The 15,895-nt window shown below is 45.0% G+C and overlaps 1 protein-coding gene across 3 annotated transcripts in view; it reads left to right on the top strand.

Annotated features, from left to right (window-relative positions):
• LOC133405427 (protein jagged-2) overlaps positions 1-15,895 on the top strand; it is a 50,103-nt gene that overhangs the window by 7,920 nt on the left and 26,288 nt on the right. For all 3 annotated transcript variants that reach the window (XR_009768948.1, XM_061682348.1, XM_061682349.1), the window contains exon 3: positions 598-930. Coding sequence is in view for 2 of the 3 variants with exons in the window: in XM_061682348.1 (XP_061538332.1) it covers positions 598-930 (333 nt within the window). In the remaining variant the exon portion in view is untranslated. The remainder of the gene's footprint in view (positions 1-597; positions 931-15,895) is intronic.

Raw genomic sequence — 15,895 nt, 5'->3', positions numbered from 1 at the left:
CATTCGTTCACCTTCCGTTCCGCTTATCCCCACTAGGGTCACGGGGTGCTGGAGCCTATCCCAGCTATCTTCGGGCGAAAGGCGGGGTACACCCTGAACTGATCGCCAGCCAATCGCGGGGTCAATTTCATATCTTTCCACTAATTTAAGTGGTAAAGAAATTGGATGGATGGATGATACTATTGTTCTGTCCCCACGCCATCTGTTATGCTTACGCATTGTCCATTAATTCAAAGAAAGAACCTATCTATTAGCTCTCTTGGACACTTGAACTGTCAGGGAATTGTTGTAAAACTCCGCCTGGTCGTTTCTCCGCGGGAGCTGTGTGGCATGATGTCACCTCAAGATTGAAGTCTGGATGTCTGCGTAATGCGTACAGATGAATTTCCATCGATTACAGCTCTTAGTCAGCTCATTGTTTTATTTTACCATTTTTATCAACGACACTGTAAAAACAAAACAAAAACAAAACAAAAATAGCGATTGAACATGATTTTTTTGATTTCTCAAAAAGTGGTGATTTTAGAGATGTCAGGATTTCATCTGACAGCGACGATATGTAGAGTGAATGAGCTTTCTGTCTATCTGTGTCGTCAGGCGGTGCGTACGGTGGGGATGTTCGAGTTGCAGATCCGTCATTACCAGAACCCCAATGGACTCCTGCTGAACGGAGACTGCTGCGACATCCCGGTCGACGGCGGGGAGCGCTGCTCCTCTCGAGACCAGTGCGACACTTTTTTCCGAGCCTGCCTCAAGGAGTACCAGGCCCGCGTGGTCCCGACCGGAGCCTGCACCTTCGGCTCGGGCAGCACGAGGATCCTGGGAGGAAATTCCCAGTCGCTCCACCACCGCGGTCACGACGGAGGAGGAGCAGGAGGAGATGATGGGACTAATGGACTCATTGTCATTCCCTTCAAATACGCCTGGCCGGTAAGTACAGGGGCAGAGGTGGTTATCTGTGGGGTTACCAAGGTAACGGCCTAAGCTTCAAGCACAACAATACACTCAAACAAGGCTGGTTGGAATAACAATGACCCTCAGAGGCAGAGTTCAGATTCCTTTTCTTTCCCTCCCTGCCAAGCGGGGCCCGGCGACAAAGGCTTTATCACTCGATCTGCTCGGGGAAATTCCCTTTTAAAGCGACCAACGTTGCTCAGGTCCATCGCGCTTAATTGACTCACAATGGGAACTGTTCTTGACTCAAAACATCCAATGTTGTAAACAGTCAGTAGCCTCCATGTTGGAAATATTTACATGGACAAAAGTTTTTTAGTGACACACCTATCAATCAATCAATCAATCAGGTGTCGGACTTCACCCAGTCGTTTTAAATTACATTATAAGTAAGTATACAAGTAAATTAGCCACATTTGGGAAAATGGTGTGCTTGCAACTTTGTGGGAAGTTTGGAAGGGCCTTTTATATTACCAGTGCAAAGAAACATTTTTGATAACCAGAGAACACGGAGGGAACTTTATTGGAACACGAGAAAGCATCTCAATACAGCTCAATACATGAATAATAAAATTACAATACACTGGTGCCTTAACTTAGAATTGTAACTCAAGACACTTGAGTTACTCAAATCATATTTCCCCATTGAAAAGAATGGGAATGCCTTTAATCCGTTCCAGCCCCCAGAAAAGAGCAACAAAACATATTGTAGTGTGTTTTTTTAAGAAAAATAGCAATCTGCAGTGTTGTACATTATAAAAATGTAGAGTAATAGCACAAATAAAATATAAACAGACTGTGTGCTCACCATGATAATTAAATGACTATTGTGGTGGTCTTTCTTTTGTGCATGCATTGGCCTGCAGGGGGCAGTATAATACATATACATGCAAATACATGAAGACAGTCACAACAGCTCATTCATCTGCTGTAATATTTGTTGTTTTTCACAGAGGATAAATAATATATGCCTGTGAGTGTTGTTATATTGAGGATTTTTTTTTTTTGTCCTCTCACATTATAACATTTTTATGACGTTCAGGGGTTGAATCTTTGCTTGGAGTTTGCATGTTTTCATGTTTTCCCAGTGCTCGTGTGTGTTTTCCCCCCCAGGTATTCCGGCTTCCTCCCACATTCCAAAAACATACGTTAGGTTCAGGACTGTGTGATCATCAGACGTTACTGCACAGACATACAAGCGTAGTAGTTGGTGTTTTGTCCCTGAATGAGTGGACTTATAAGTTCTTTCAACATGTAGAACTGCACAGGAAAATGCCTGGCGAAATTTTTGAAAACATTTTCATTCATCTCCAGCGCTAGACATAGGTTAGGGTCAGCTCCTTGAGTCTGTTGCTGCAATATCCATGGCGTCACACATCTGGTGTGGTATTTTGCGCCGCTGCTCTTTGTTTTCATCCACAAGCAAATGATCAACTCCAGCTTTTTTTTACCAGACATCATTGTGTGTAGTAGCGAAAGTGAGAACAAGGCTATTTGCATTGTTTGTGATTTTGATATCCACAGTTGTAGAGCTTCTGGTGACCATTTTTTTGGAACGAGGAACACTGACCACAGCTGCCTGCTGGTATAAGGGGGTATTACTGCTCACACATTCTCCGAAGGTATGTGCTCGTTGGACGCCAAGTGTTGTTGTTGCAGTGTATCCTCCCGTGTCACTTTTTGAGGCTGACTTAGGCCGATGTCATCTTGGTGTGTCCCACAAGTTTATTTGTGGTTTCACAATACACATGAAAAATGATGAAATCACAGTATATCTCACTCGGTGTAATATTGAACAGTCTAAATGCTGACTTTTATGTTTCGTGCCCATCTGAGCAGAGTAATTAATTCTCCATTAAGTCAGCAATATGTGTGACCAAGAACTGTATTGATTATTCAACCACCAATAAGTCTACCTTTTTTTCAAAACACACCTGGACCCTCTCTGTCACACTTTGCCCTGTTAAGAGCAGGAAAAAGCAGCACCCAAATGCAAAAAGATCCTCCAATATTGCACAAAATCCAGACCTTTGCAACCACACAGGAGTGTTAATCATGGTTAATCTATTCTCTTGTTGAATCACATCCACCCGATTAGCTGATTGATTCTAGCAGAACTGATTACCCTTGTTAGTGTGCGCTGATTGCATTGTGCATCACACCTTCCTGTTTTTTTTTTCTTTCTTGGGCCTGAGCCACATTTTCCTCGATAGGTTAGATGTAAGACAAGTATCAAAGCATTCTGGCCGAGCGGGTCTCCCAGAGGGGAGAGTGTGAAAGGTGAGCTCCTTCACTCGTTCTTTTCTTCCTCATGGGAAAAGTGAACTTGGAGCTTAGTGTGCACACGGATGTAATTGTCACTTTTTATTTGGATCTCATTAGATCAGGGATGGGCTACGTATGCACTACTATTTCTTTGTAACTTTACATGAACTATAAAGAAGTATTCTTGTTGGAGCACATTTTTTGAATAATTTAGTTTGTTCTAAATAATAAAAAAACACACTAGTATTTTCAATTAAATAACTGGGTAATTAATTATAATTAAATTTACTATAAATAATAACGGTAAAAACAATCAGCATTACTGAAATGAACTATTTTACATAAAACATTCATTCATTCATTTTCCAAACCGCTTATCCTCACTAGGGCCGCAGCCGTGGTAGAGCCTATCCCAGCTATCCTTGGGCGAGAGGCGGGGTGCACCCTGAACTGGTCGCCAGCGAATTGCAGGGCACATATAAACAAATAACGATTCGGATTCACAATCACACCTACGGGCAATTTAGAGTCTTCAATTAACCTACCATCCATGTTTTTGGGATGTGGGGAGGTCACAGTTCAAATCCGGCCCCGCCTGTGTGGAGTTTGTATGTTCTCCCTGTGCCTGTGTGGGTTTTCTACGGGTACTTCAGTTTCCTCCCACATTCCAAAAACATGCGTGGTAGGTTAATTGAAGTCTCTAAATTGTCCGTAGGTGTGAGTGCGAATATTTGTTTGTCTATTTGTGCCCTGCGATTGGCTGGCGACCAGTTCAGGGTGTACCCCACCTCTCGCCCAAGGATAGCTGGGATAGGCGGCAGTTCGCCTGCAACCCGAGTGAGGATAAGCGGTTAGAAAAATGGATGGATGTATGAAATTAGCCCGTTTTGAGGGGGCTCCATGGCGAGTAGGAATTTCGTTACTATGGTGACGAGGGGCGGAGGTACGATTGGCTACATATTGAGGCCTGAGTCTAAAAGTATGACACGTGTGCAGGCGAGCTCCAAAGAAGACACAATGGATTGTATTTTCCCTCGCAGAGGCAGTACTTCATCACCAAGCAACTGAACTACAATTGTCATTTAGTGTGCAGATCTGTGGACGTGGTGCATGCAGCAGACAGCTCGCCACGGATAGCATTTTGATGTTTGTAGCATTGGACAAACTCCAGGCATTTGTCAGCCCAAATAGACATATTGAATCCATTTTTTTGCATAGTGAAAATCTAATTTAAGAAGCAGATGAGAATTTTTCAGTCAGCGTTTTGGTTTCATAGCACACCACAACAGTTTTTCTTTCTCACTCTAGCAATTTACATCAAACATGCTTTCTAGTGTTGTCAAAATAATATTAATAATGTGGTTTTCCAATGACATAACGTAATGGCTTTTTTCAAGTAAGCAAATAGAAATTACGGTGAGCTGAGATGCGCCACAAACAATGATAACTGATGTGTGACTAAGCCAAATGTCATTCCACTTGATGACTGTCCTTTTTGTTTTCCCTTTCCCAGTAATTCTTTTACTCTGTCTAATCCAACAGCGACGATTTCATAACTCATACGGCACTTCTACTATATTACAGTACAACTCGGGGTGTTGTCTGTGGTGATAGTGTAAATCAGGGGTGTCAAACTCATTTTTGTTGCGGGCCACATTGTTGGTACGGTTTCCTTCAGAGGGCCGTTATGACCGTGAAACCATACGCAACTATTGTTCAAGTTACTGTAAAAAGGGGTTTGGTAAGAAACAAACAAAAATGCTTGCGTTATCTCAGTTATTGTTTATTACGTATTACGATGTGAAATTGTGGTACAGATTTTAGCATGAATCATGAAAGTTGATGATTTGCTTTTGCCGGCCACATAAAATGATGTGGCGGCCCCCCCGGGCTGAGAGATTGACATGGCTGCCTTTGTATTATTATATCCACTTGATACTCTTTTAATCTGAAAGGTACGCAATTCCTTGTCTCAATCCGTTTGTGAGAGAATACTCTGCCCACCCATGAACCCAGCAACCCCGGAGGCGCTAAAACATGCACTTAGCCTCCAAGGCGCCCATATTGGGCGACAGGATAAAGCTCTTCAAGAAATCATGGAATCCTTACACTCCCTTACGCAATAAGTCTCCCTCCGTTCTTCAAAAATGCAATCCGACCACCCTTCAGTAAGTACTCCTTCCGAGTCTGCAGCCTCTGAGCCTGAACCTCATGTCCCTCCGCCCGAGCCCTACTCTGGGAACCTAGGAGCATGTAGCCAGTTTCTACTTAATTGCTCACTAGTATTCAACCTTCAACCTTAGAGTTATCCCACCGAACAATCCAAGGTCGCTTTTGTCACTAACCTCCTCCGTGCCAAAGCAGCCAAATGGTCCACCTCGTTTTGGCACAACTCCTTCCAGGTACTCCAATCATTGGATTCTTTTTCCGCCGAGCTAAAACAGGTCTTTGATCACCCCGTTCAGGGATGAGAAGCCACCCGCCGCCTCCTTACGCTCACTCAGGCCGCTAGTTCCGTAGCTGCATATTCCATAGAATTTAGGATACTTGCGGGTGAATGCAGGTGAGATGACACTTTGGGGGATTTTTCTGAACGGGCTTTCAGACCAACTTAAGGACGAGCTCGCTGCGCGGGACGAGCCCTCCTCTCTCGAGGATCTCATAGCGCTCGCCGTTCGCCTGGATAACAGACTACGAGAGAGAGCACGAGAGAAGGGGGTTCGAGCGCACAAGTTCACTCCCACCGTGAGCACCGTGCCTTCTGCACCACCTACTGCTCTTTCGTCACCCGGCACTGCACCTGATCAGCCCATGCAAATTGGTAACACACGACTACAGCCCCAGGAACGTCAGCGTTGCGCCATCCAGCGGCTGTGCATTTATTGTGGTCAAACAAGTCACTTCATTGCCACATGCCCCTTGCGGCCAAAAGACCAGGCTTGCCACGGTCCGAGAGCGGCGTGGTGAGCCAAACCACCAGTTCCTCTAGCTCTCCCTCCCGTATGACTGTTCCTGCTTGCATTCTAGGTTCCACTCACAACACATCCATAGTTGCCCTAATAGATTCCGGTGCTGATGAATATTTTATTCATGAAGGAATGGCCGAGTCATATCCCCTGTCACCCACCAAACAGTGCCATTCACCTTGCTTATTTCCGGGAATCACAGCGAAAACATTTGTCTTATTGTTATGAAACCCCATTAGTCCTTGGTATTCCCTGGCTCACGAAAACATAAACCCCGCCATAGACTGTACGCGCTTATCCATCACTGGATGGAGCCCTCACTGCTCTCTGCTATACCGCCCTCTGGTAAACCACCATCACCTGCCACACAATTTGACCTCTCCCAAGTCCCCGAAGAATATCATGATCTCTCTCTCCAGTGTTCAGCAAAGACCTGTCCATTTCTCTACCCCCCCCCCCCCCCTACCACCTCATCCGTATCCGAGAGGGGGATGAATGGAAGACTGCTTTCAATACGGACACTTTGAATATTTGGTCATGCTGTTCGGATTAACCAACGCCCCTGCAGTCTTCCCCCCCGTTCGTGGTGGAGGTTGAAGCCTCGGACACTGGGGGAGGGGCCGTCCTCTCGCAGAGTCCCATAAACTTCATCCCTGTGCCTTTTCCTCCCATTGCTTGTCCCCTGCCGAGAAAAGTTACGATGTTGGCAACTGAGAACTGCTGACCATAATTTGGGCATTAGAAGAATGGAGGCACTGGCTGGAGGGGACTGAAGTACCGTTTGTCATCTGGACTGATCACAAGAACCTTGCTTACCTCCGTTCCGCCAAATGCTTTAACCCCCGACAAGCTCGCTGGGCCTCTTCCTGAACCGATTTAATTTCAGTCTCTCCTTCCGACCTGGATCCCGCAAGAGCAAACCTGATGGTCTATCCCGCATATATCCATCCCCCTCTAGCCCTGCAGAACACAAGACTATCCTCCTTTCCTCCTGCTTTGTTGGTACAGCCACGTGGAAAATTGAATAAATAGTCAAATGCCCTCAAAAGACTCACCCTGACCCCAAGACCGGACCTCCGAACCGCCTATTTGTACCTGATTCCGCATGCTCTGACGTTCTTCAGTGGGCCCATAATTCCAAGCTATGTGTAATCCCGGCATCACCCGCAATATCCAATTCATTCAGCAGCATTTCTGGTGGCCCAGCCTGGTCAAGGACACCGCGGAGTTCGTCCTAGCCTGCTCTGTCTGCGCCCGAGGGAAGGCTTCATACCTGCCTCCAGCTGGTCTGCTGCACCGCTGACCCATCACCGCCCTGCCCCCGGTCACTGTTGTCGATCGAGTTTCTAAATATGTCCTTTATATACTCCTTTCCAAGCTACCCTCTGCTTTTGAAACTGCTAACCTCCTTGTTCATCATGTCTTCAAACTCCATGGTATCTCCATTGACATCGTCTCGAACCGGGGTCCCCAGTTCTCCTCCCTGGTTTGGAAAGCGCCCTGGGGGAGGGGTTACCAGTACCTGGTGGACTGGGAAGGGTATGGTCCAGAGGAGCATTCCTGGATTTCCCGTCAGCTGATCCTCAAAGACTCCCTTCTGTCGGACTTTTATGCGGCTCACCCGGGGAAGCCTGGCAGGACGCCGGGAGGTGTCCGTTGAGAGGAGGGTACTGTCATGAGCTGCCCTGCAGTACTATTGTTGGAGCCTGGGTGGCGCTTTGCGCCCTCTCTCTCCCCTCCCCTCTCGCTTTCCAGCACCTTCTTCAGCCGCGTACCTGTTACCACCTGCATTTAAGCCTCCCTGATCCCGGAAATCCTCGCCAGAGTTTTGCAGCTTCTCCAGCAGTACAACGGCTCCCCAGTCTCCAAGTAAGCTACGCAATTCCTTGTTATCGTTCTGACCTCCGTGTTTTTCCTTGTCCTCCGTGTCCCTCTCCAGTGGATTTCTGCCACCTCGCCGCCAAGCCAACCGCCAGTCCTCATCATTACCTGCCACGCATTCTCTGCCTCAACAACCCGCCAGCGCATCTCTAGGGCCATTCCCATTTCCCTTTTCAATAAACTGTTCATCACTACCTTGCCGCCTCCGCCTGCTCTTGGGTCTAGTCTCAATCCGTTCGTGACAGTTTGGTTTCTTATTTGATCAGATTTTTATTTGGTGTCTTTTGTGTTAATGTTGTTTACTTGTACGAGTCTGTTTTTGAGTAACTACTGTATCGATTAATCATGTGTAACTACTGTACTGATGTACTATGTGTTGTACTAATCTATTATTTGTACTGTTAATTATATGTGGACCTCAGGAAGATTAGCACACTGCTACGGCACAAGCTAATGGGGATGTTGGCAGCCGCTGCTACTTGAGACAGTAGTTGATACAATATTTTCACCAAAATACTTTGCGCCGTAACAACCACAAGGAACAATTTTCATCTTTGTCAAAACTTCAAATAAACACTAACGTAACATAGGTAACGATAATGAAAACTCACCCCATAAGAATCTGAAAAGTGTTCCTGTAGATGTCATTGCCTCCATCAAATAAAAGTCCGTTGTTGTTCTCGAGCCACTTTCCCTTTCATATTTTGCAGTCAGCTTTGCGCGGACACAACCACGCGCTCTTTGGCAATGCGGCTTCATTCAATCGACAACAAATAGAGCTTCCAAAACAGTAGTAACAGTTACTAGTACTCAAAATGCACGAGGGGTGCATAAGTAGCCATGCGGCTCCTTTTGAAACAAATACTTGATTGGCCGACTGTCGTATCCCCACACCCCCAACACTGAGTACTGTATAAAATGAATACAATAAAACAACTTGCTCTTGGAAATACGCCCACGTTTGGCTGATGCCGTTTTGGGGGGCAATGTCATACTGACTTAAAATTGATCCCACGGGCCATACGAAATTGCTGCACGGGCCGGGAGTGGCCCAACATGTCTGTACACTAGTGCACAAAGCAAGATCCATAAAGACATTGATGAGAGAATTTGGTATGGATGAACTTGACTGGCCTGCACAGTGTCCTGCCCTCAACCCGATAGGACACCTTTGAGTTGATTTCGAGTGGACACTGAGCCAGGCCTTCTCGTCCAACATCATTGTATGACCTCACAAATATGGTCAACTCAACCCTAGACGTTGTTGAAAACTTCCAACAAGGGTTCAAGTTCTCACAACTGCAAAGCGTAGACCAATATTATATTAAACTATATGGTTTTAGAATGGGATATCACTTAAAATCATATGTGAGTAAAGGCAGGTGGCAATATTGTTTCAGCTGACTGATTTCCTGTGACCGTTGTTTTCACATATTTATTATGTATGTATTATACTGATGGCCAAGACATGCAACACAGAAGAAGCAGCCCAATGCCCATTGAATTATCATGATGCACAAACGGTTTAAATCTTTATCTTCTATTTAATTTCCTGGAAGTCACTGATGGTGTAATGGTGCACTCGCCTGACTTTGGTGCAAGCATGCCCCGCAGTTCCCACTCATGTGAGTGCGAATGGTTGTCCGTGTCTGAATGTGCCCTGCGACTGACTGGCGACCAGTTCAGGGTGTAGTCCGCCTTTCGCCCGAAGTCAGCTGGGATAAGCTCCAGCGTCCCGCGACCCTAACCCAGGATAAGCGGTGTTGAAAATGGATGGATGGATAATTTCCTGGATGTTATTACTTTGGGTTTTTGGTGAAGTACAATACTGGATGGATTGGTTTTAGTGTGTTTAGTAAATTTAAGTTAAAGAATTTCAAAGTATCCCTTAAATCATTAAATTTTTCTGTATGCGGCCCTTGGAGGCAAAAGTATGGATACCCCTGCTATAGATTGTAGTATGTTGTTGTTATGGTAATCTGTCATCATGACTTGACTGTGAGAACTGGACTTTGTAGTTTTGATCTCTCCTAATAGGCACATCCTGTAGACATTTGCACATCCTGTTTGTACTTTGTAATTAGTGACCTATTACCTTATCATTTTCCTTTTTTTAGAATCTAAGTGCAAAACTGTTCTCAGCATTGCTTCACTCATGCTAAGACATTTCCTATTCAAGTCTGTTTGTCACAGAAATTACTGTATTCCTTCCGCCAAACGCAAGAGATATTGTTTTTTTTTATTTTTGCCGGTTGGAACAACCCCAGAAAAAAAATGGTAGTCTGAACAGACATGCTTTTTGCTAACAGTTTTTGCTATAATGTCACCACCATTCACTTTGCATGGTCTCTGGGGGCTGTTATGATATTCTATGACTTTTTTTTATATCATAGTCATTTCTTCCTTTAACATTTGCCCAATGATATTTAAAATTCAACATATTTATTGTATTATTGGAATTACATTTTTACTTGTATGCTTACTCTCTTTCCTTAAGAATAGAAAAAAATAATAAAATTGGGGAAAAAAAACCCACTGAAAGTAACATTTAAATTAGGACTGTGAATCCTATCTGCAGGATTTTCTGGTTGACAGATTTCACCTTGACAAATAGCATTCTGCAAAAAAAAATATTTTTTTAAAAAAATCCTAAATAGTAAATGTTTCAGATAGGCGTATTTTGGCCATCGATCAGGTCTTTGTCACCTGAGTTGGATTTGGGTTCGGGGACAAAGTGCAGTGTAATCGGTGTGTGTGTATGAGGTTTGTGGACAGAACTCCGTGTAAGAGTTGATGTTATGACGATGACTCAGTAGCCTAATGGCTTGTGGAAAGAAACCATTAAAGTCTCTGTAAACTGAAAGTAAATATGTCTAGAAACTTTATCACCACAGAGAAGAGTGTTGTTACCAACCCTGTCAAATTGAAATGATTAAAAAAAATTGCCAAGTATACAAAATAAGATATTAAAATCATGAGAACTCAATCCATTCTCAACGCTCTCAGACACTGTGAGTGTCTGCTGAATGTGCTCAAATCACGTCCCGCTCAACTGTCAACTGTGAATGAAATATCACTGCTAGTCCTGGAAAAATGCATGCTACTTCATCTAGCATCTTTGTCATGCCTACAAATTCCTACTGTGCCGGGAATATATATTGCTTAAAGCCTCTGGTGGCTGGACTGTGTCCCACCGTGTCGTCGTGGGGCTTTTCCACGCTGTGACATGAGGCGCTCCAAATTGGCAACGCCACCCCAAATCCCTGATCCAAATGATGGCTGTCAACTTGGACTTAAAAAAACAACAACAACACCCCTTGGTCTTCCTCCTTTCTCTGTGTGATGTGCGCACATTCATGGCCAGCAATGAGGCGCTCTAAACTGGCCATGCCAGCGGACAATCCGAATGGAAGATGTATTTTCGTGGTGTAAGGAAAGCCAGCTAGTAACTGATAACTGAACGGATAACTGAGGCACAAAGCTGCTCAAGTTCTTAAATAATGGGGGAGGGGCGACTCAAGCCAGGGGCTCGAGTACATCAGTGGGCCCTGTTTTAGCCACACCAAAAAAATCAGGAAAACTGAAAGAGTGGAACTCGTCATCTCCACAATTGAGTCCTACATAGTTTTCAGTCTTTGGATGTGTTTTCAGCAATTATCTTCAAACGGGTATAATGTAATTACAAACAAATCTTTGGATTCACTATACACGGTCTTTAAGTCCGCTGCAGGCTGAGCAATGGACGTGAAACCGAATGAACTGTTGTTCAGTGTACGGGGTGTCGCGATCAGTGGCTGTCAGTTCAAAATTTGAATGGCCGGTGCACGGGGTGGCAATTTGATAGATGTAACAACCAATCGAAAATGCATGAGCTTTCATGGGGAAGGAAAAAAAAAGTTTCTGTAGGTTTTCTTTAGAATAATACTTAACTATGTATCTGTGGCTAGAAAGCAAAGTGCCGAGTCTCTGTTGCAGAAATTCAGGGGTGCAACAGTGAATGGGGGGGATCGATCATTACTAACAGCCTCTCAAAATATTCTTTTATCATCGTGTGTTTCCTCTGTTTGTGATCATCCACTTCTTCCTTGACAATCATGCCATGCTTTTATGGTTCAGTAAAAGATAATGCAGTAGATTATACTGAAAGTGGAGCCTCAAAACCTCATGCAGGGTCACATTTTTGTTTTTGTTTTTTTGTGACGGTCCACTTCAGTTGCTTTTGGTCGCGTTGCTCGCTTCATGAATTGAGTCTGGCCCTCAGGGGACTTGATCAAACCTGAAATGGCCCCTGATAGAAAAAAGGCTCCCCACCCGTGAGCTAACAATGATGTTGTATTGCGACTATGATCGAGCTCCGTTGATGAGCTATTGACTCGAGTGAACACTTGGGCTAATATTTGGTGACGTTTTATCCCTGAAAGCAAACAGAGAAAAGTCGATATAGTACGATGGATGCCGCGCATGCTCTTGTCATGGTACGTTGGCGCTGGGATCATGTGAAGCCAGCCTAGGCAAACCAGAAGAGAGGAGCTTTCTTTCTCAGCGCAGTCTCTCTTTCACTCTTTTGTGCTCTAATTGACTCTCCCACGCTGCCTCGCAGCATACCTGCATGTACGCTGATACTCGTGTGCACACACTCGCACGTTTAGGTTTTCCCCTCGATAGGCGGAGCCAAACGGAGCGCTCATGAATCGATCGTACCGCTTCATAATCGAGAGGAGACTAGAGAGAGAGTTAATTCCCTTGAGGATATGGTGTTGTGTTGTGTGCTGAAGAGATAACTGAACTAACTGTCACACAATCATCTCAAGGGAAAGCTTTCTTAATGATTTAATTTGTGTGCAAATTGGATTTTGTTGCGAGTGAAATGAGACAAAGGGGTTGCTGTGAATCAAGCCAGTCTGTGTATGTGTGTGTGTGCGCGTGTGCATGTGTGTGTGTCATATATGGAGTCACAAATGTAATATCTTACACAGGTGTAATTACAGCTGATGTTTTCCTTTTGCTGCCAGCCATCAACTTGTTCCAAAGTCTCCTTGCTGTCCGTATAGCTTGACCCTGCAGTGATGTGGAGCTACGTTATTATTGTTGTCCCTGTGGATTAGACAAAGCGGGCTGAGTTACATTAAAGTTGTGTGGTCACTTGTGTGGATGTTTGACCGCAAATATTTCAAACCATATTATTTGGGCTCTGTTTTACCATCAGTGGCTCTTTGTACCGCTATGGATCACTCCCACTATCGGCTGGCTACACATAGATAAGATTTAAACATCATTTTATAAAATCTATCCATCCATCCATTTTCTGAACCGCTAGAAACAAACAACCATTCTGACTCACATTCACACCCACGGGCAATTGAGAGTCTTCAATGAACCTACCGTGCACGTTTTTGGGATGTGGGAGGAGCCCGGAGTACCCGGGGAAAACCCACACAGGCACGGGGAGAACATGCAAACTCCACACAGGCGGGGCCGAGATCTGAACCCCGGTCCTCAGAACTGTGAGGCAGATGTGCTAAGCAGTCGTCCACTGTGCCGCCCCTTATAAAATCCAATACATGAAATTGATCTGCGCTGAGAAAGGCAGTAATTGTCAGTTTTGATTTACCCTGTCATGGAGGTGTTAACTCATTGTTTGGCAGTATTTGTTTGAGTGGTTAGCACTTCTAGCTCACTGTTTTGGAGTTTGGTTTGAAATCTCTACTTAACAGAAATACAAGAAACACTGAGACAGGGCACATTTGATGAGTAAATAAAAGACTGGTAGCCTCAAAAATGTCCGATACGTCCATGATGCAATGCAGCGTGACGACACGTTCCCGGTGCATGCGCATGGGATGTTTTGTGGAAATCCGTGGCCGAGCCACGCAGGCAAGCGGATGGGTTTGGTAATTGGTACGGACCGTTTTCAACAATACCAAAACCGAGCGGGTGTACGGAAACTGGGACAAACTTTGGGGTGAAAAAAATTGTGGTATGAAAACTGAGGTTCCACTGTACTCAAATCTGACATTTTCACCTTTGCCTTTCATACAGAACCCAGCTATTAGCGCAACTGTGTGCACTTGCACAGAGTGACCTAACATCCTGCTATTGTCAGTGTCAGCATCTAGTGTGTTGTGTAAAATACTTGTTGGACAGCTACCATTGCTTTCGACACCATTTATTGCCATTTATACAGAACAGCAACACTGGAAAAAGGCGCATAAATGTCATCTTTTACAAGCAGTGTGATTTATGTTCTGGGGCGAGAGAAACCCACCCCCAACCACACACATACACACACAATTTTGCACACACACTCCGTCCACTCTATCCTCACTAATGCCCCTTCCTAAAAGTGCCCCTGTGGGTGTAAAGTGACTAGACAAGGTAATTTCCTGCGGAAGTTGCAGAGGAGAAGTGGCGCAGGGGGCCCTTTTGGCGAGACAAGGGCAGTGGGAAGTGAAGAGAAGGGAAGGGTGGACAAGGATGCCCTGCGGAGGGGAGGTTAAGAAGCAGGAAGTGGGAAGAAGAGGCGCAGGTGTTTTGGGTGGTATCTACTGTATGTCACAATGTAGCAATAGAACTCACTGGCCACCATATTTGGTACACAATCAAACAAAATCTCAACGGCAACTCTTGGTTGTAGGCACGTTCGGCCACGTCGCTTGGTGTGCGGCAGTCCTAAGAAATTGCTTACATTCTGGTGAAAAGTGTGTGTGTATGTGGGGGGGTGGGGGGGGGGGGTCAATGTTTTGATGGTATGAACTTTTAATATGTTTACTGTGGTTGCTGCACCGTGTCAGAGTGTTGGAAGTTGCATGAGTAGAAGCTGTGGTTCAAAGAGATGCGATGATGAGACGGCATTAATGCAAGAACCTAGACATGCAATTTGAGGGACGGGGGGGTCATGGGAGCGGGCGTGTTTGTTTTAACCATCCGAGGGGCCGGGACGTTGGCCGCCGCTTGATTATACTCTCAAATTAACAATTTAGGAATCAGCCACCGTGAAGGCATGTCTGTGTTTCTCTACAAAAATGTCACAGAAGAAGAACATTGATTTTCTTTTATCTTTGCTCCTGTGAGAAAAAATTCCATCAATACGACAAGAATCATGTGGAGCGGGAGTGAGCTTTTGTGATTTTTATGTCTTTTATTGAGAGACTCTCAGCGACTAGAAAGCATTGTATTTTATTTTCGTTCAGCGGAGTGGAAATCGATCCTGCGCCTTTTCAGCTTTTTGTGCCAAACGAGTTACACCGAAGAAGCAAGGACACACATGCACACAGCTATGAGGGGCCGTCAGGGACATAATTCAGGATTAGCTCGCTCACACACTGCTGAAATACTCTCATGCAAAGTGAAAAGCTTTCACATACACTCGTGAAACGCTCTCACACACAACCGAATTTCTTTTTTTAAACATTCATATACAAAAAATAAAACATTTTTACATATTCATTAAAAACTGGCGCCACGACGAGTTAGCACATCTGCCTCACAGTTCTGAGGACCGGGGTTCAAATCCGGCCCCACCTGTGTGGAGTTTGCACGTTCTCCCTGTGCCGCCGTGGGTTTTGTCCGGGTACTCCGGGTTCCTCCCACATCCCAAAACCATGCATGGTAGGTTAATTGAAGACTCTAAATTGCCCGTAGGTGTGAATGTGAGTGCGAACGGTTGTTTGTTTCTATGTGCCCTGCGATTGGCTGGTTCGATTGGCCGCCTCTCGCCTGAAGACAGCTGGGATAGGCTCCAGCACGCCCGCAACCCTCGTGAAGAGAAGTGGTACAGAAAATGGATGGATAATTAAAAGCCCACAAACAGTATTGAAATCCTTTCACCC

This window comes from Phycodurus eques, chromosome 7 (genome assembly GCF_024500275.1).
Source record: "Phycodurus eques isolate BA_2022a chromosome 7, UOR_Pequ_1.1, whole genome shotgun sequence".
In the NCBI taxonomy this organism is placed as follows: Eukaryota; Metazoa; Chordata; class Actinopteri; order Syngnathiformes; family Syngnathidae; genus Phycodurus; species Phycodurus eques.
Note: the sequence above shows the minus strand (reverse complement) of the source record. Positions and strands in the feature narration are given on the sequence as shown.